The 19547-nt window shown below is 50.6% G+C and overlaps 1 protein-coding gene across 1 annotated transcript in view; it reads left to right on the top strand.

The window, feature by feature from the left end:
• ABCB10 (ATP binding cassette subfamily B member 10) overlaps window positions 1–19547 on the top strand; it is a 58212-nt gene that overhangs the window by 26320 nt on the left and 12345 nt on the right. Inside the window, exons 5-9 of the mRNA XM_069735142.1 lie at window positions 3296–3442; window positions 3559–3694; window positions 3928–4023; window positions 7926–8135; window positions 8411–8490. Coding sequence (XP_069591243.1) covers window positions 3296–3442; window positions 3559–3694; window positions 3928–4023; window positions 7926–8135; window positions 8411–8490 — 669 coding nt within the window. The remainder of the gene's footprint in view (window positions 1–3295; window positions 3443–3558; window positions 3695–3927; window positions 4024–7925; window positions 8136–8410; window positions 8491–19547) is intronic.

Raw genomic sequence — 19547 nt, forward strand, 5'->3', positions numbered from 1 at the left:
ATCACATGTGCAGGGGGGCTTATCTTAGTTATCCCTCCACTGCTAACAATGTGATGAAAAACCACACACAAGGCTATTGACCTCTTAGTTTACAGCAGGGGCTTATTCTAGGTATCCCACTGCTTTTCTATATACCACGAACTGCAGGGATTTATGTATATCCCGCTTACAGTTCCACTTAACACTTGCAGCTCTCTGGCGCCCCCTTACTCTCAGGTCAGATTAGGTACTGCACCCTGGGTAATTAGTCGCCAGAAAGGCTGCCTGCTATGTACTGGCTATTGGGCACGCTGCAGCGACGCGATAACTACTCCCACACAGGCAGGAACAATAATTATCAAACCCGCAGTTGCTTCAGCAGAATCCAACCGTCAGCACACTTTCGCTGCCACCAGCTTCGATTAAACGGGTCCGAAGCTAACCCAACACAACAGTAACAGTAGCGTATTTTCCCTTCAAGAGACTTAGGGTACGGTTTAGAGCAGGAGAACGAACTAATATATAATAGTATATCCCATTAAAAATAATTAGGCAATGCTTTATCAAAAATAGTTTATAAAGAGGTTATAAATGAGACAATTGCAAATATGTACATGGGTAATTATAACATAAAGGGAATAAATGAGAAAAGCAACACTTACATGTTTAAAGCATGACAAGCAACCAGGCTAGTGCAGTTTCCATACATCCCAGTCCATGGGATGTATCAGCTCTTCCAGGACAATAGGACAAAGCAGTCCAGAAGGAGAAATCAGCAAAAAAAGTGACTCCTCAGAGCCTGCCAGACACTTAAAACATTAAGGCTGTGACATCACAGAAAGGCTGGCTTATCCAGACCCTCCTCTCTCTACATTCTGCCTAAACTTTAAACTATTCTCTCTAATTTCTATAACTTCACTACAAAACATGACAGAGTCATACCAAACCCATAATTCATCTCGGATTAACGTGAGCATTCTAATGAGATCAAATATGTCCTATCTGGGATACATATTTACAGAGAAAACCCTACTTCTTTACCAGATGGAGTTAGAAACCCGAGTGTCATGAGATGTGTAGCTACACCGAGTGGGACTACGAATATATATTTTCGTATTTCTAGCTTAAATCGTTTGCCTAATATCTAACAAAAACTAAACAAAGAATCTTTCATGGATTTTTGGAGCCATTTTCCTGTTCTAGCTGGAGCGAGATTCTACCCTGGCCGTAAATTCCTCTCGGCCATAAAACTTCCCCCAGTGCAGGGGCACAGCAGCTCTTGGCTGAATGAAAGGGAAGGGGGGCTTGTTAGCCCACAGCCTTGAGCAAGAGAACTACTTATGATATTTCATACCATATCGTGACAGTACGTTTCCGGTGGTGCCACGCAGGTCTGGTGCTGCTCATGTCAGCTGGTGACATAGTGTTGGTATGGTCCTGGCGGTGCTGTGCAGGTCTGGTGCCACTCATGTCAGCTGGTGACATAGTGTTGGTATGTTCCTGGCGGTGCCGTGCAGGTCTGGTGCCGCTCATGTCAGCTGGTGATATAGTGTTGGTATGTTCCTGGCGGTGCCGTGCAGGTCTGGTGCCGCTCATGTCAGCTGGTGACATAGTGTCAGTACGTTCCTGGTCTGGTGCCGCTCATTTCAGCTGGCGACATAGTGTCGGTACGTTCCCGGTGGTGCCGCGCAGGTCTGGTGCCGCTTATGTCAGCTGGTGATGTAGTGTTGGAACGTTCCTGGTGGTGTCGCGCAGGTCTGGTACCGCTCATGTCAGCTGGTGATGTAGTGTTGGAACGTTCCTGGTGGTGTCGCGCAGGTCTGGTGCCGCTCATGACAGCTGGTGAGGTATGTTGGTGACCTTCTGTTGCTGACGTTCAATCCTTCACCCTTCATTGTTAAACCTTGTGCTGTTTTTTGTTCCTTTATTGGTGATTCTTTCTTGGTGACCCATGTCCTGTCCTTCTATTGCTCTCCTTTTCTTGTGACCCTGGTCCCGTTCTTCTATCGCTGTCCTTTTATTGGTGACCCTTGTGCTTTCCTTCTATTGCTGTCCCTTTCTTGTTGACCCTTGTCCTGTCCTTCTATTGCTGTCCCTTTCTTGTTGACCCTTGTCCTGTTCGTCTATGGCTGTCTCCTTATTGTTCAACCTTGTTCTGTCCTTCTATCGTTATCGCTTTCTTGGTGACTCTTGTGCAGTACTTCTATCCCTGTCCCTTTTTTTGATGACCCTTGTCCTGGCCTTCTATCGCTATGCCTTTCTTGGTGACCCTTGTGCTGTCCTTCTATAGCTGTCTCTTTTTTGATGACCCTTGTCTTGTCCTTCTGTCGCTGTCCCTTTCTTGGCGACCCTTGTTCTGTCCTTCTATAGCTGTCCCTTTTTTATGACAATTGTCCTGTCCTATTGCTGTCCCTTTCTTGGTGACCTTTGTGCAGTTTTTCTATAGCTGTCCCCTTGCTGTTGACCCTTGTCCTGTCCTTCTATCACTGTTCCTTTTTGGGTGACCCTTGTGCTGTCCTTCTATCACTGTTCCTTTTTGGGTGACCCTTGTGCTGGCCTCCTACCGCTGTCCCTTTCTTGGTGACCCTTGTCCTGTCCTTATATTGCTGTCTGTTTTTTGGTCACCCTTGTGCTGTCCTTCTATCGTTGCCCTTTTATTGGTGACTCTTTATGATTCTTGGGCTGTCCTTCTATCGCTGTCCCTTCTTTGGTCACCCTTGTGCTGTCCTTCTATCGGTAACTCTTTCTTGGTGATTCTTAGGCTGCCCTTTCTGTTACTGTCCCCCTTATTGTTGACCCTTGTTCTGTCCTTCTATCACTGTCCCTTTCTTGGTGATTCTTAGGCTGCCCTTTCTGTTACTGTCCCCCTTATTGTTGACCCTTGTTCTGTCCTTCTATCACTGTCCCTTTCTTGGTGATTCTTAGGCTGCCCTTTCTGTTACTGTCCCCCTTATTGTTGACCCTTGTTCTGTCCTTCTATCACTGTCCCTTTCTTGGTGATTCTTAGGCTGCCCTTTCTGTTACTGTCCCCCTTATTGTTGACCCTTGTTCTGTCCTTCTATCACTGTCCCTTTCTTGGTGATTCTCAGGCTGTCCTTCTATTGCTGTCCCCCTTATTGTTGACCCTTGTCCTGTCCTATCGCTGTCCCTTTCTTGGTGACCCTTGTCCTGTCCTTCTATCGCTGTCCTTTTATTGATGACTCTTTTTTTGCTGCCCTCTGTGTCGGCCTCCCATTAGTGAGCCTTTTGTGCTGACCTTTCGTCCATGACCCTAGTTTTGCACCTTCTCTTCTGATCTTTGCTCTCCTGTCTTCAGCTGTCAGAGGAGCGTATTGGGAACATCCGGACAGTGCGAGCCTTTGGAAAGGAGATGCTGGAGATGGAGAAATATGATGGTAAAGTGGACTACGTGCTTGACTTGGCCTATAAGGAGGCCTTTGCCCGAGCCGGATTCTTTGGCCTTGTGAGTAATGACCCAATGTCCACATTGTGTCCTATTTTCTTTTCTGACCCACAACTGTGACATCTCTGGTCTTCTTCCATCTCCTGTACCCTGAGATCCTTTCTTCTATTCTGCAGACCGGCCTGTCAGGAAACCTCATTGTGTTGGCGGTGTTGTATAAAGGCGGCCTCCTGACCGGGGCGGCACACATGACCGTGGGCGAGCTGTCCTCCTTCCTGATGTACGCCTTCTGGGTGGGGATCAGCATCGGAGGTACTCAAAATATTGGTCATTACTCCTTTTGTTCGGCGTCTCGCTGACCTCAAGGTCCTGGTCGTTCCCGGAGACTTCATATTTTAGGAGCGCAGTGTTAATTACCTTCATTAGACTGATCTCCCTGGAGATTAATCTCTGACCCGTAGATACAGAACATACCGTGGTCACATATCTCCTGCACCCGTAATTACCTGAACATCCTGTATTTATGGCTGCACTTTGTGTTCCAGGGCTCAGCTCTTTCTATTCAGAGCTGATGAAGGGATTCGGTGCCGGGTCTCGTATCTGGGAACTGCTGGACCGGAAACCTCTGATGCCTTTTAATGGTGAGATCAAAGTACAGAAGATAAGAAGGAGACTGTAATATGGCGGTAGCCATGTATGAGGAGTGTGAGGGATGGATGATCGCGGGCTGGATGATGGGGGACGATTTATGGATCATGGATGATAACTGACTTGTGATTAATGTGGATCTGTCTCCAGATTTCATAATGCAGTCTGCATAATTTTCTGTAAAAAATCATGTCAGAATGGCTGGATGCGCTTTATGGCATTTTAACTTGATCTCCGCACCCCTGACCTGAGTGACAGCTCCTCCGTGTCCCTCCTTCCTGCTTCTGAATCTCTGCCCACCTAGCCTGAGTGCCAGCTCCTCAGTGTCCCTCCTCCCTGCTGCTGAATCTCTGCCCACCTAGCCTGAGTGCCAGCTCCTCAGTGTCCCTCCTCCCTGCTGCTGAATCTTCACCCACCTAGCCTGAGTGCCAGCTCCTCAGTGTTCCTCCTCCCTGCTGCTGAATCTCCACCCACTTAGCCTGAGTACCAGCTCCTCAGTGTCCCTCCTCCCTGCTGCTGAATCTCTGCCCACCTAGCCTGAGTGCCAGCTCCTCAGTGTTCCTCCTCCCTGCTGCTGAATCTCCACCCACCTAGCCTGAGTACCAGCTCCTCAGTGTCCCTCCTCCCTGCTGCTGATTCTCTGCCCCCCTAGCCTGAGTGCCAGCTCCTCAGTGTCCCTCCTCCCTGCTACTGAATCTGCCCACCTAGCCTGAGTGCCAGCTCCTCAGTGTCCCTCCTCCCTGCTACTGAATCTGCCCACCTAGCCTGAGTGCCAGCTCCTCAGTGTCCCTCCTCCCTGCTGCTGAATCTCTGTTCACCTAGCCTGAGTGCCAGCTCCTCAGTGTCCCTCCTCCCTGCTACTGAATCTGCCCACCTAGCCTGAGTGCCAGCTCCTTAGTGTCCCTTCTCCCTGCTGCTGAATCTCTGCCCACCTAGCCTGAGTACCAGCTCCTCAGTGTCCCTCCTCCCTGCTGCTGAATCTCCACCCACCTAGCCTGAGTTCCAGCTCCTCAGTGTCCCTCCTCCCTGCTGCTGAATCTCTGCCCCCCTAGCCTGAGTTCCAGCTCCTCAGTGTCCCTCCTCCCTTCTGCTGAATCTGCCCACCTAGCCTGAGTGCCAGCTCCTCAGTGTCCCTCCTCCCTGCTGCTGAATCTCTGCCCACCTAGCCTGAGTGTTAGCTCCTCAGTGTCCCTCCTCCCTGCTGCTGAATCTCTGCCCCCCTAGCCTGAGTGCCAGCTCCTCAGTGTCCCTCCTCCCTGCTGCTGAATCTCTGCCCACCTAGCCTGAGTGCCAGCTCCTCAGTGTCCCTACTCCCTGCTGCTGAATCTCTGCCTACTTAGCCTGAGTGCCAGCTCCTCAGTGTCCCTCCTCCCTGTTGCTGAATCTGCCCACCTAGCCTGAGTGCCAGCTCCTCAGTGTCCCTCCTCCCTGCTGCTGAATCTCTGCCCACCTAGCCTGAGTGCCAGCTCCTCAGTGTCCCTACTCCCTGCTGCTGAATCTCTGCCTACTTAGCCTGAGTGCCAGCTCCTCAGTGTCCCTCCTCCCTGTTGCTGAATCTGCCCCCCTAGCCTGAGTGCCAGCTCCTCAGTGTCCCTCCTCCCTGCTGCTGAATCTCTGCCCACCTAGCCTGAGTGCCAGCTCCTCAGTGTCCCTACTCCCTGCTGCTGAATCTCTGCCTACTTAGCCTGAGTGCCAGCTCCTCAGTGTCCCTCCTCCCTGTTGCTGAATCTGCCCCCCTAGCCTGAGTGCCAGCTCCTCAGTGTCCCTCCTCCCTGCTGCTGAATCTCTGCCCACCTAGCCTGAGTGCCAGCTCCTCAGTGTCCCTACTCCCTGCTGCTGAATCTCTGCCCCCCTAGCCTGAGTGCCAGCTCCTCAGTGTCCCTCCTCCCTGCTGCTGAATCTCTGCCCCCCTAGCCTGAGTGCCAGCTCCTCAGTGTCCCTCCTCCCTGCTGCTGAATCTCTGCCCCCCTAGCCTGAGTGCCAGCTCCTCAGTGTCCCTCCTCCCTGCTGCTGAATCTCTGCCCCCCTAGCCTGAGTGCCAGCTCCTCAGTGTCCCTCCTCCCTGCTGCTGAATCTCTGCCCCCCTAGCCTGAGTGCCAGCTCCTCAGTGTCCCTCCTCCCTGCTGCTGAATCTCTGCCCCCCCTAGCCTGAGTGCCAGCTCCTCAGTGTCCCTCCTCCCTGCTGCTGAATCTCTGCCCCCTAGCCTGAGTGCCAGCTCCTCAGTGTCCCTCCTCCCTGCTGCTGAATCTCTGCCCCCCCCTAGTCTGAGTGCCAGCTCCTCAGTGTCCCTCTTCCCTGCTGCTGAATCTCTGCCCCCCCCCTAGCCTGAGTGCCAGCTCCTCAGTGTCCCTCCTCCCTGCTGCTGAATCTCTGCCCACCTAGTCTAAGTGCCAGCTCCTCAGTGTCCCTCCTCCCTGCTGCTGAATCTCTGCCCCCCTAGCCTGAGTGCCAGCTCCTCAGTGTCCCTCCTCCCTGCTGCTGAATCTCTGCCCCCCTAGCCTGAGTGCCAGCTCCTCAGTGTCCCTCCTCCCTGCTGCTGAATCTCTGCCCCCTAGCCTAAGTGCCAGCTCCTCAGTGTCCCTCCTCCCTGCTTCTGAATCTCTGCCTACTTAGCCTGAGTGCCAGCTCCTCAGTGTCCCTCCTCCCTGCTGCTGAATCTCTGCCCCCCTAGCCTAAGTGCCAGCTCCTCAGTGTCCCTCCTCCCTGCTGCTGAATCTCTGCCTACTTAGCCTGAGTGCCAGCTCCTCAGTGTCCCTCCTCCCTGCTGCTGAATCTCTGCCTACTTAGCCTGAGTGCCAGCTCCTCAGTGTCCCTCCTCCCTGCTGCTGAATCTCTGCCCCCCCCCCTAGCCTGAGTGCCAGCTCCTCAGTGTCCCTCCTCCCTGCTGCTGAATCTCTGCCCACCTAGCCTGAGTGCCAGCTCCTCAGTATCCCTCCTCCCTGCTGCTGAATCTCTGCCCCCCCCTAGCCTGAGTGCCAGCTCCTCAGTGTCCCTCCTCCCTGCTGCTGAATCTCTGCCCCCCCCTAGTCTAAGTACCAGCTCCTCAGTGTCCCTCCTCCCTGCTGCTGAATCTCTGCCCCCCTAGCCTGAGTGCCAGCTCCTCAGTGTCCCTCCTCCCTGCTGCTGAATCTCTGCCCCCCCCCCTAGCCTGAGTGCCAGCTCCTCAGTGTCCCTCCTCCCTGCTGCTGAATCTCTGCCTACTTAGCCTGAGTGCCAGCTCCTCAGTGTCCCTCCTCCCTGCTGCTGAATCTCTGCCCCCCCCCTAGCCTGAGTGCCAGCTCCTCAGTGTCCCTCCTCCCTGCTGCTGAATCTCTGCCCCCCCCTAGTCTAAGTACCAGCTCCTCAGTGTCCCTCCTCCCTGCTGCTGAATCTCTGCCCCCCTAGCCTGAGTGCCAGCTCCTCAGTGTCCCTCCTCCCTGCTACTGATGCAGAGATCTTATACTGCTCAGTACGAGCTGCAGTTGTCAGTGAGGTTGGGTGGGTAGATATTGAATAGTTGTCAGTCAGACAGGGCGGACAGAGAATACCTCCTCAGACTTGTGAGTTTTCCCATTCTTTGACTGGACTTAGAAAATGCTGGATTTTTCAATCATTCAAATATGGATTTTCACACAAGTAAGTACAGCAGCCTCCTCAGGTCTGTGTTGTAAAAACAATGGCGTCTGTTGGTGAATACTGATCGATCATGATTGTGGGAGATGATTCATGCAGGATGACTGCTGGATGAAGGCGATGATGGAGGGATGAAGATCACCCCGGTACAGGGATGATGAGTGGGATGTCATTGAGGATGATGATAATGCACAGATGATTCTGGATGAGGAGTGATGGATGATGATGGTTGTATGATGATCTTTGACTTTGATCGGTCGTGTTTCCTTTTTTTTTTTCCAGAGGGATTAGTGATCCCACCAGAAAAGTTTAGAGGTGCCCTGGATTTCAGAGATGTCGGCTTCATGTACCCCAGCCGGCCCGATGCTCCTATTTTCCAAGGATTGAACCTCTCTGTCCCGCCTGGGTCTGTGATGGCCGTGGTGGGACCAAGTGGTTCAGGAAAATCCACCCTGGTTTCACTGCTGCTGAGGCTGTATGATCCCAGTACAGGTAAGATGTTGGACACGTCACGGACCACGACCTGCTGCGGCTGGTAATGGTCCGTCCAGGAATGGACATCCTGTAATAACTGACTGCAAGACTGGCAGGACCGGATGGCCGGGTAGTGTCTGGGTGAGCAGTCACTATGGGTATAGTTGTGTTATTCCCACCAAACAGGGAAGGACGCAATGCCCGGTATAGTCGTCTTCTGTCGCTGCACGCTCTTCACGGCTGTACCATAATCTCCTGCAAGCACTGATATTATCCACCATCTTTTTTCCCAGGATCCATCCATATTGATGACCACAACATGCTAAACCTCAACCCGCTCTGGTTACGGTCGAAGATCGGCACCGTCAGCCAGGTAACCTGTCCGCCCTTTATGTGGACGCTCCTCAGAGACGGTCCTTTCCATGAGTTTCAATATGTCACCCTAAAAACAGAGGTAGAGCATGGAAATTCTGATAAGACTGAGGATAACCCACCCAAACAATGCGGAATCTCTACTAACCTCATGCCGAAAGATGAGCGATTGGATTTGTAACAAATCAAAATGAATTGACCAGAATCCCATGACTGGTTAGGTCCTATAGCTGTGTATGGCTGGTTAGGTTCTGTAGCTGTGCATGGCTGGTTAGGTTCTGTAGCTGTGTATGGCTGGTTAGGTTCTGTAGCTGTGCATGGCTGGTTAGGTTCTGTAGCTGTGTATGGTTGGTTAGGTTCTGTAGCTGTGTATGGCTGGTTAGGTTCTGTAGCTGTGTATGGCTGGTTAGGTTCTGTAGCTGTGTATGGCTGGTTAGGTTCTGTAGCTGTGTATGGCTGGTTAGGTTCTGTAGCTGTGTATGGCTGGTTAGGTTCTGTAGCTGTGTATGGCTGGTTAGGTTCTGTAGCTGTGCATGGCTGGTTAGGTTCTGTAGCTGTGTATGGCTGGTTAGGTCCTGTAGCTGTGTATGGTTGGTTAGGTTCTGTAGCTGTGTATGGTTGGTTAGGTTCTGTAGCTGTGTATGGCTGGTTAGGTTCTGTAGCTGTGTATGGCTGGTTAGGTTCTGTAGCTGTGTATGGCTGGTTAGGTTCTGTAGCTGTGTATGGTTGGTTAGGTTCTGTAGCTGTGTATGGCTGGTTAGGTTCTGTAGCTGCGTATGGCTGGTTAGGTCCTGTAGCTGTGTATGGCTGGTTAGGTTCTGTAGCTGTGTATGGCTGGTTAGGTTCTGTAGCTGCGTATGGCTGGTTAGGTCCTGTAGCTGTGTATGGCTGGTTAGGTTCTGTAGCTGTGTATGGCTGGTTAGGTCCTGTAGCTGCGTATGGCTGGTTAGGTCCTGTAGCTGTGTATGGCTGGTTAGGTTCTGTAGCTGTGTATGGCTGGTTAGGTTCTGTAGCTGCGTATGGCTGGTTAGGTCCTGTAGCTGTGTATGGCTGGTTAGGTTCTGTAGCTGCGTATGGCTGGTTAGGTCCTGTAGCTGTGTATGGCTGGTTAGGTTCTGTAGCTGTGTATGGCTGGTTAGGTTCTGTAGCTGTGTATGGTTGGTTAGGTTCTGTAGCTGTGTATGGCTGGTTAGGTCCTGTAGCTGTGTATGGCTGGTTAGGTTCTGTAGCTGTGTATGGCTGGTTAGGTCCTGTAGCTGTGTATGGTTGGTTAGGTTCTGTAGCTGTGTATGGCTGGTTAGGTTCTGTAGCTGCGTATGGCTGGTTAGGTCCTGTAGCTGTGTATGGCTGGTTAGGTTCTGTAGCTGTGTATGGCTGGTTAGGTCCTGTAGCTGTGTATGGTTGGTTAGGTTCTGTAGCTGTGTATGGCTGGTTAGGTTCTGTAGCTGCGTATGGCTGGTTAGGTCCTGTAGCTGTGTATGGTTGGTTAGGTTCTGTAGCTCTGTATGGCTGGTTAGGTCCTGTAGCTGTGTATGGCTGGTTAGGTTCTGTAGCTGTGTATGGCTGGTTAGGTTCTGTAGCTGTGTATGGCTGGTTAGGTTCTGTAGCTGTGTATGGCTGGTTAGGTTCTGTAGCTGTGTATGGCTGGTTAGGTTCTGTAGCTGTGTATGGCTGGTTAGGTCCTGTAGCTGTGTATGGCTGGTTAGGTTCTGTAGCTGTGTATGGCTGGTTAGGTTCTGTAGCTGTGTATGGCTGGTTAGGTTCTGTAGCTGTGTATGGCTGGTTAGGTTCTGTAGCTGTGTATGGCTGGTTAGGTTCTGTAGCTGTGTATGGCTGGTTAGGTCCTGTAGCTGTGTATGGCTGGTTAGGTTCTGTAGCTGTGTATGGCTGGTTAGGTTCTGTAGCTGTGTATGGCTGGTTAGGTTCTGTAGCTGTGTATGGCTGGTTAGGTTCTGTAGCTGTGTATGGCTGGTTAGGTCCTGTAGCTGTGTATGGCTGGTTAGGTTCTGTAGCTGTGTATGGCTGGTTAGGTTCTGTAGCTGTGTATGGCTGGTTAGGTCCTGTAGCTGTGTATGGCTGGTTAGGTTCTGTAGCTGTGTATGGCTGGTTAGGTTCTGTAGCTGTGTATGGCTGGTTAGGTTCTGTAGCTGTGTATGGCTGGTTAGGTTCTGTAGCTGTGTATGGCTGGTTAGGTTCTGTAGCTGTGTATAGCTGGTTAGGTCCTGTAGCTGTGTATGGCTGGTTAGGTTCTGTAGCTGTGTATGGCTGGTTAGGTTCTGTAGCTGTGTATGGCTGGTTAGGTTCTGTAGCTGTGTATGGCTGGTTAGGTTCTGTAGCTGTGTATGGCTGGTTAGGTCCTGTAGCTGTGTATGGCTGGTTAGGTTCTGTAGCTGTGTATGGCTGGTTAGGTTCTGTAGCTGTGTATGGCTGGTTAGGTTCTGTAGCTGTGTATGGCTGGTTAGGTCCTGTAGCTGTGTATGGCTGGTTAGGTTCTGTAGTTCTGTATGGCTGGTTAGGTCCTGTAGCTGTATATGGCTGGTTAGGTTCTGTAACTGTGTATGGCTGGTTAGGTTCTGTATCTGTGTATGGCTGGTTAGGTTCTGTAGCTGTGTATGGCTGGTTAGGTTCTGTAGCTGTGTATGGCTGGTTAGGTCCTGTAGCTGTGTATGGCTGGTTAGGTCCTGTAGCTGTGTATGGCTGGTTAGGTTCTGTAGCTGTGTATGGCTGGTTAGGTCCTGTAGCTGTGTATGGCTGGTTAGGTTCTGTAGCTGTGTATGGCTGGTTAGGTTCTGTAGCTGTGTATGGCTGGTTAGGTTCTGTAGCTGTGTATGGCTGGTGAGGTTCTGTAGCTGTGTATGGCTGGTTAGGTCCTGTAGCTGTGTATGGCTGGTTAGGTTCTGTAGTTCTGTATGGCTGGTTAGGTCCTGTAGCTGTATATGGCTGGTTAGGTTCTGTAACTGTGTATGGCTGGTTAGGTTCTGTATCTGTGTATGGCTGGTTAGGTTCTGTAGCTGTGTATGGCTGGTTAGGTTCTGTAGCTGTGTATGGCTGGTTAGGTCCTGTAGCTGTGTATGGCTGGTTAGGTCCTGTAGCTGTGTATGGCTGGTTAGGTTCTGTAGCTGTGTATGGCTGGTTAGGTCCTGTAGCTGTGTATGGCTGGTTAGGTTCTGTAGCTGTGTATGGCTGGTTAGGTTCTGTAGCTGTGTATGGCTGGTTAGGTCCTGTAGCTGTGTATGGCTGGTTAGGTTCTGTAGCTGTGTATGGCTGGTTAGGTTCTGTAGCTGTGTATGGCTGGTTAGGTTCTGTAGCTGTGTATGGCTGGTTAGGTTCTGTAGCTGTGTATGGCTGGTTAGGTTCTGTAGCTGTGTATGGCTGGTTAGGTCCTGTAGCTGTGTATGGCTGGTTAGGTCCTGTAGCTGTGTATGGCTGGTTAGGTTCTGTAGTTCTGTATGGCTGGTTAGGTCCTGTAGCTGTATATGGCTGGTTAGGTTCTGTAACTGTGTATGGCTGGTTAGGTTCTGTATCTGTGTATGGCTGGCTAGGTCCTGTAGCTGTGTATGGCTGGTTAGGTCCTGTATCTGTGTATGGCTGGTTAGGTCCTGTAGCTGTGTATGGCTTGTTAGATCCTGTAGCTGTGTATGGCTGGTTAGGTCCTGTAGCTGTGTATGGCTGGTTAGGTCCTGTATCTGTGTATGGCTGGTTAGGTCCTGTATCTGTGTATGGCTGGTTAGGTCCTGTAGCTGTGTATGGCTGGTTAGGTCCTGTAGCTGTGTATGGCTGGTTAGGTTCTGTATCTGTGTATGGCTGGTTAGGTTCTGTAGCTGTGTATGGCTGGTTAGGTCCTGTAGCTGTGTATGGCTGGTTAGGTCCTGTAGCTGTGTATGGCTGGTTAGGTCCTGTATCTGTGTATGGCTGGTTAGGTCCTGTAGCTGTGTATGGCTGGTTAGGTTCTGTAGCTGTGTATGGCTTGTTAGATCCTGTAGCTGTGTATGGCTGGTTAGGTCCTGTAGCTGTGTATGGCTGGTTAGGTTCTGTAGTTCTGTATGGCTGGTTAGGTCCTGTAGCTGTATATGGCTGGTTAGGTTCTGTAACTGTGTATGGCTGGTTAGGTTCTGTATCTGTGTATGGCTGGCTAGGTCCTGTAGCTGTGTATGGCTGGTTAGGTCCTGTATCTGTGTATGGCTGGTTAGGTTCTGTAACTGTTTATGTCTGGTTAGGTTCTGTAGCTGTGTATGGCTGGTTAGGTCCTGTAGCTGTTTATGTCTGGTTAGGTTCTGTAGCTGTTTATGTCTGGTTAGGTTCTGTAGCTGTGTATGGCTGGTTAGGTTCTGTAGCTGTGTATGGCTGGTTAGGTCCTGTAGCTGTGTATGGCTGGTTAGGTTCTGTAGCTGTGTATGGCTGGTTAGGTCCTGTAGCTGTGTATGGCTGGTTAGGTTCTGTAGCTGTGTATGGCTGGTTAGGTTCTGTAGCTGTGTATGGCTGGTTAGGTCCTGTAGCTGTGTATGGTTGGTTAGGTTCTGTAGCTGTGTATGGCTGGTTAGGTCCTGTAGCTGTGTATGGCTGGTTAGGTTCTGTAGCTGTGTATGGCTGGTTAGGTCCTGTAGCTGTGTATGGCTGGTTAGGTTCTGTAGCTGTGTATGGCTGGTTAGGTTCTGTAGCTGTGTATGGCTGGTTAGGTTCTGTAGCTGTGTATGGCTGGTTAGGTTCTGTAGCTGTGTATGGCTGGTTAGGTCCTGTAGCTGTGTATGGCTGGTTAGGTTCTGTAGCTGTGTATGGCTGGCTGGCTCCTGTAGCTTTGTATGGCTGGTTAGGTCCTGTAGCTGTGTATGGCTGGTTAGGTTCTGTAGCTGTGTATGGCTGGTTAGGTTCTGTATCTGTGTATGACTGGTTAGGTTCTGTAGCTGTGTATGACTGGTTAGGTCCTGTAGCTGTGTATGGCTGGTTAGGTCCTGTAGCTGTGTATGGCTGGTTAGGTTCTGTAGCTGTGTATGGCTTGTTAGATCCTGTAGCTGTGTATGGCTGGTTAGGTCCTGTAGCTGTGTATGGCTGGTTAGGTCCTGTAGCTGTGTATGGCTGGTTAGGTCCTGTAGCTGTGTATGGCTGGTTAGGTTCTGTAGCTGTGTATGGCTGGTTAGGTCCTGTAGCTGTGTATGGCTGGTTAGGTTCTGTAGCTGTGTATGGCTGGTTAGGTCCTGTAGCTGTGTATGGCTGGTTAGGTCCTGTAGCTGTGTATGGCTGGTTAGGTCCTGTAGCTGTGTATGGCTGGTTAGGTTCTGTAGCTGTGTATGGCTGGTTAGGTTCTGTAGCTGTGTATGGCTGGTTAGGTTCTGTAGCTGTGTATGGCTGGTTAGGTCCTGTAGCTGTGTATGGCTGGTTAGGTTCTGTAGCTGTGTATGACTGGTTAGGTTCTGTACCTGTGTATGGCTGGTTAGGTCCTGTAGCTGTGTATGGCTGGTTAGGTCCTGTAGCTGTGTATGGCTGGTTAGGTTCTGTAGCTGTGTATGGCTGGTTAGGTTCTGTAGCTGTGTATGACTGGTTAGGTTCTGTACCTGTGTATGGCTGGTTAGGTCCTGTAGCTGTGTATGGCTGGTTAGGTCCTGTAGCTGTGTATGGCTGGTTAGGTCCTGTAGCTGTTTATGGCTGGTTAGGTCCTGTAGCTGTTTATGGCTGGTTAGGTTCTGTAGCTGTGTATGGCTGGTTAGGTTCTGTAGCTGTGTATGGCTGGTTAGGTTCTGTAGCTGTGTATGGCTGGTTAGGTCCTGTAGCTGTGTATGGCTGGTTAGGTTCTGTAGCTGTGTATGGCTGGTTAGGTTCTGTAGCTGTGTATGGCTGGTTAGGTTCTGTAGCTGTGTATGGCTGGTTAGGTTCTGTAGCTGTGTATGGCTGGTTAGGTTCTGTAACTGTGTATGGCTGGTTAGGTTCTGTAGCTGTGTATGGCTGGTTAGGTCCTGTAGCTGTGTATGGCTGGTTAGGTTCTGTAGCTGTGTATGGCTGGTTACGTCCTGTAGCTGTGTATGGCTGGTTAGGTTCTGTAGCTGTGTATGGCTGGTTAGGTTCTGTAGCTGTGTATGGCTGGTTAGGTTCTGTAGCTGTGTATGGCTGGTTAGGTCCTGTAGCTGTGTATGGCTGGTTAGGTTCTGTAGCTGTGTATGGCTGGTTAGGTTCTGTAGCTGTGTATGGCTGGTTACGTCCTGTAGCTGTGTATGGCTGGTTAGGTTCTGTAGCTGTGTATGGCTGGTTAGGTTCTGTAGCTGTGTATGGCTGGTTAGGTCCTGTAGCTGTGTATGGCTGGTTAGGTTCTGTATCTGTGTATGGCTGGTTAGGTTGTGTAGCTGTGTATGGCTGGTTAGGTCCTGTAGCTGTGTATGGCTGGTTAGGTTCTGTAGCTGTGTATGGCTGGTTAGGTCCTGTAGCTGTGTATGGCTGGCTGGCTCCTGTAGCTGTGTATGGCTGGTTAGGTCCTGTAGCTGTGTATGGCTGGCTGGCTCCTGTAGCTGTGTATGGCTGGTTAGGTCCTGTAGCTGTTTATGGCTGGTTAGGTTCTGTAGCTGTGTATGGCTGGTTAGGTCCTGTAGCTGTGTATGGCTGGCTGGCTCCTGTAGCTGTTTATGTCTGGTTAGGTTCTGTAGTTGTGTATGGCTGGTTAGGTTCTGTAGCTGTTTATGGCTGGTTAGGTTCTGTAGCTGTGTATGGCTGGTTAGGTCCTGTAGCTGTGTATGGCTGGCTGGCTCCTGTAGCTGTGTATGGCTGGTTAGGTCCTGTAGCTGTGTGTGGCTGGCTGGCTCCTGTAGCTGTGTATGGCTGGTTAGGTTCTGTAGCTGTGTATGGCTGGTTAGGTTCTGTAGCTGTGTATGGCTGGTTAGGTTCTGTACCTGTGTATGGCTGGTTAGGTTCTGTAGCTGTGTATGGCTGGTTAGGTTCTGTAGCTGTGTATGGCTGGTTAGGTTCTGTAGCTGTGTATGGCTGGTTAGGTTCTGTAGCTGTGTATGGCTGGTTAGGTTCTGTAGCTGTGTATGGCTGGTTAGGTTCTGTAGCTGTGTATGGCTGGTTAGGTTCTGTAGCTGTGTATGGCTGGTTAGGTCCTGTAGCTGTGTATGGCTGGTTAGGTTCTGTAGCTGTGTATGGCTGGTTAGGTCCTGTAGCTGTGTATGGCTGGTTAGGTCCTGTAGCTGTGTATGGCTGGTTAGGTCCTGTAGCTGTGTATGGCTGGTTAGGTTCTGTAGCTGTGTATGGCTGGTTAGGTCCTGTATCTGTGTATGGCTGGTTAGGTCCTGTAGCTGTGTATGGCTGGTTAGGTTCTGTAGCTGTGTATGGCTGGTTAGGTTCTGTATCTGTGTATGGCTGGTTAGGTCCTGTAGCTGTGTATGGCTGGTTAGGTTCTGTAGCTGTGTATGGCTGGTTAGGTTCTGTAGCTGTGTATGGCTGGTTAGGTCCTGTAGCTGTGTATGGCTGGTTAGGTTCTGTAGCTGTGTATGGCTGGTTAGGTTGTGTAGCTGTGTATGGCTGGTTAGGTTCTCTAGCTGTGTATGGCTGGTTAGGTCCTGTAGCTGTGTATGGCTGGTTAGGTCCTGTAGCTGTGTATGGCTGGTTAGGTTCTGTATCTGTGTATGGCTGGTTAGGTCCTGTAGCTGTGTATGGCTGGTTAGGTCCTGTAGCTGTGTATGGCTGGTTAGGTTCTGTAGCTGTGTATGGCTGGTTAGGTCCTGTAGCTGTGTATGGCTGGTTAGGTCCTGTAGCTGTGTATGGCTGGTTAGGTTCTCTAGCTGTGTATGGCTGGTGAGGTTCTGTAGCTGTGTATGGCTTGTTAGGTTCTGTAGCTGTGTATGGCTGGTTAGGTTCTGTAGCTGTGTATGGCTGGTTAGGTCCTGTAGCTGTGTATGGCTGGTTAGGTTCTGTAGCTGTGTATGGCTGGTTAGGTTCTGTAGCTGTGTATGGCTGGTTAGGTTCTGTAGCTGTGTATGGCTGGTTAGGTTCTCTAGCTGTGTATGGCTGGTTAGGTCCTGTAGCTGTGTATGGCTGGTTAGGTCCTGTAGCTGTGTATGGCTGGTTAGGTTCTGTATCTGTGTATGGCTGGTTAGGTCCTGTAGCTGTGTATGGCTGGTTAGGTCCTGTAGCTGTGTATGGCTGGTTAGGTTCTGTAGCTGTGTATGGCTGGTTAGGTTCTGTAGCTGTGTATGGCTGGTTAGGTTCTGTAACTGTGTATGGCTGGTTAGGTTCTGTAGCTGTGTATGGCTTGTTAGATCCTGTAGCTCTGTATGGCTGGTTAGGTCCTGTAGCTGTGTATGGCTGGCTGGCTCCTGTAGCTGTGTATGGCTGGTTAGGTCCTGTAGCTGTGTATGGCTGGCTGGCTCCTGTAGCTGTGTATGGCTGGTTAGGTTCTGTAGCTGTGTATGGTTGGTTAGGTTCTGTAGCTGTGTATGGCTGGTTAGGTTCTGTAGCTGTGTATGGCTGGTTAGGTCCTGTAACTGTGTATGGCTGGTTAGGTTCTGTAACTGTGTATGGCTGGTTAGGTTCTGTAGCTGTGTATGGCTGGTTAGGTCCTGTAGCTGTGTATGGCTGGTTAGGTCCTGTAGCTGTGTATGGCTGGTTAGGTTATGTAGCTGTGTATGGCTGGTTAGGTCCTGTAGCTGTGTATGGCTGGTTAGGTCCTGTAGCTGTGTATGGCTGGTTAGGTTCTGTAACTGTGTATGGCTGGTTAGGTCCTGTAGTTGTGTATGGCTGGTTAGGTCCTGTAGCTGTGTATGGCTGGTTAGGTCCTGTAGCTGTGTATGGCTGGTTAGGTTATGTAGCTGTGTATGGCTGGTTAGGTCCTGTAGCTGTGTATGGCTGGTTAGGTCGTGTAGCTGTGTATGGCTGGCTGGCTCCTGTAGCTGTGTATGGCTGGTTAGGTTCTGTAGCTGTGTATGGCTGGTTAGGTCCTGTAGCTGTGTATGGCTGGTTAGGTTCTGTAACTGTGTATGGCTGGTTAGGTCCTGTAGCTGTGTATGGCTGGTTAGGTTCTGTTGCTGTGTATGGCTGGTTAGGTTCTGTAGCTGTGTATGGCTGGTTAGGTTCTGTAGCTGTGTATGGCTGGTTAGGTTCTGTAGCTGTGTATGGCTGGTTAGGTTCTGTAGCTGTGTATGGCTGGTTAGGTTCTGTAGCTGTGTATGGCTGGTTAGGTTCTGTAGCTGTGTATGGCTGGTTAGGTTCTGTAGCTGTGTATGGCTGGTTACGTCCTGTACCTGTGTATGGCTGGTTATGTTCTGTAGCTGTGTATGGCTGGTTAGGTTCTGTAGCTGTGTATGGCTGGTTAGGTTCTGTAGCTGTGTATGGCTGGTTAGGTCCTGTAGCTGTGTATGGCTGGTTAGGTTCTGTAGCTGTGTATGGCTGGTTAGGTCCTGTAGCTCTGTATGGCTGGTTAGGTTCTGTAGCTCTGTATGGCTGGTTAGGTTCTGTAGCTGTGTATGGCTGGTTAGGTTCTGTAGCTGTGTATGGCTGGTTTGGTTCTGTAGCTGTGTATGGCTGGTTAGGTTATGTAGCTGTGTATGGCTGGTTAGGTTCTGTAGCTGTGTATGGCTGGTTAGGTCCTGTAGCTGTGTATGGCTGGTTAGGTCCTGTAGCTGTGTATGGCTGGTTAGGTCCTGTAGCTGTGTATGGTTGGTTAGGTTCTGTAGCTGTGTATGGCTGGTTAGGTTCTGTAGCTGTATATGGCTGGTTAGGTCCTGTATCTGTGTATGGCTGGTTAGGTTCTGTAGCTGTGTATGGCTGGTTAGGTTCTGTAGCTGTGTATGGTTGGTTAGGTTCTGTAGCTGTGTATGGCTGGTTAGGTTCTGTAGCTGTATATGGCTGGTTAGGTCCTGTATCTGTGTATGGCTGGTTAGGTCCTGTAGCTGTGTATGGCTGGTTAGGTCCTGTAGCTGTGTATGGCTGGTTAGGTCCTGTAGCTGTGTATGGCTGGTTAGGTTCTGTAGCTGTGTATGGCTGGTTAGGTTCTGTAGCTGTGTATGGCTGGTTAGGTTCTGTAGCTGTGTATGGCTGGCTGGCTCCTGTAACTGTGTATGGCTGGTTAGGTTCTGTAGCTGTGTATGGCTGGTTAGGTTCTGTAGCTGTGTATGGCTGGTTAGGTTCTGTAGCTGTGTATGGCTGGCTGGCTCCTGTAACTGTGTATGGCTGGTTAGGTTCTGTAGCTGTGTATGGCTGGTTAGGTTCTGTAGCTGTGTATGGCTGGTTAGGTCCTGTAGCTGTGTATGGCTGGTTAGGTTCTGTAGCTGTGTATGGCTGGTTAGGTTCTGTAGCTGTGTATGGCTGGTTAGGTTCTGTAGCTGTGTATGGCTGGTTAGGTTCTGTAGCTGTGTATGGCTGGTTAGGTTCTGTAGCTGTGTATGGCTGGTTAGGTTCTGTAGCTGTGTATGGCTGGTTAGGTTCTGTACCTGTGTATGGCTGGTTAGGTCCTGTAGCTGTGTATGGCTGGTTAGGTCCTGTAGCTGTGTATGGCTGGTTAGGTTCTGTAGCTGTGTATGGCTGGTTAGGTTCTGTAGCTGTGTATGGCTGGTTAGGTTCTGTAGCTGTGTATGGCTGGTTAGGTTCTGTAGCTGTGTATGGCTGGTTAGGTCCTGTAGCTGTGTATGGCTGGTTAGGTCCTGTAGCTGTGTATGGCTGGTTAGGTTCTGTAGCTGTGTATGGCTGGTTAGGTTCTGTACCTGTGTATGGCTGGTTAGGTCCTGTAGCTGTGTATGGCTGGTTAGGTTCTGTAGCTGTGTATGGCTGGTTAGGTTCTGTAGCTGTGTATGGCTGGTTAGGTTCTGTAGCTGTGTATGGCTGGTTAGGTTCTGTAGCTGTGTATGGCTGGTTAGGTTCTGTAGCTGTGTATGGCTGGTTAGGTCCTGTAGCTGTGTATGGCTGGTTAGGTTCTGTAGCTGTGTATGGCTGGTTAGGTTCTGTAGCTGTGTATGGCTGGTTAGGTTCTGTAGCTGTGTATGACTGGTTAGGTCCTGTAGCTGTGTATGGCTGGTTAGGTCCTGTAGCTGTGTATGGCTGGTTAGGTTCTGTAGCTGTGTATGGCTGGTTACGTCCTGTAGC

Source organism: Ranitomeya imitator, chromosome 7, assembly GCF_032444005.1.
Source record: "Ranitomeya imitator isolate aRanImi1 chromosome 7, aRanImi1.pri, whole genome shotgun sequence".
NCBI lineage: Eukaryota > Metazoa > Chordata > Amphibia > Anura > Dendrobatidae > Ranitomeya > Ranitomeya imitator.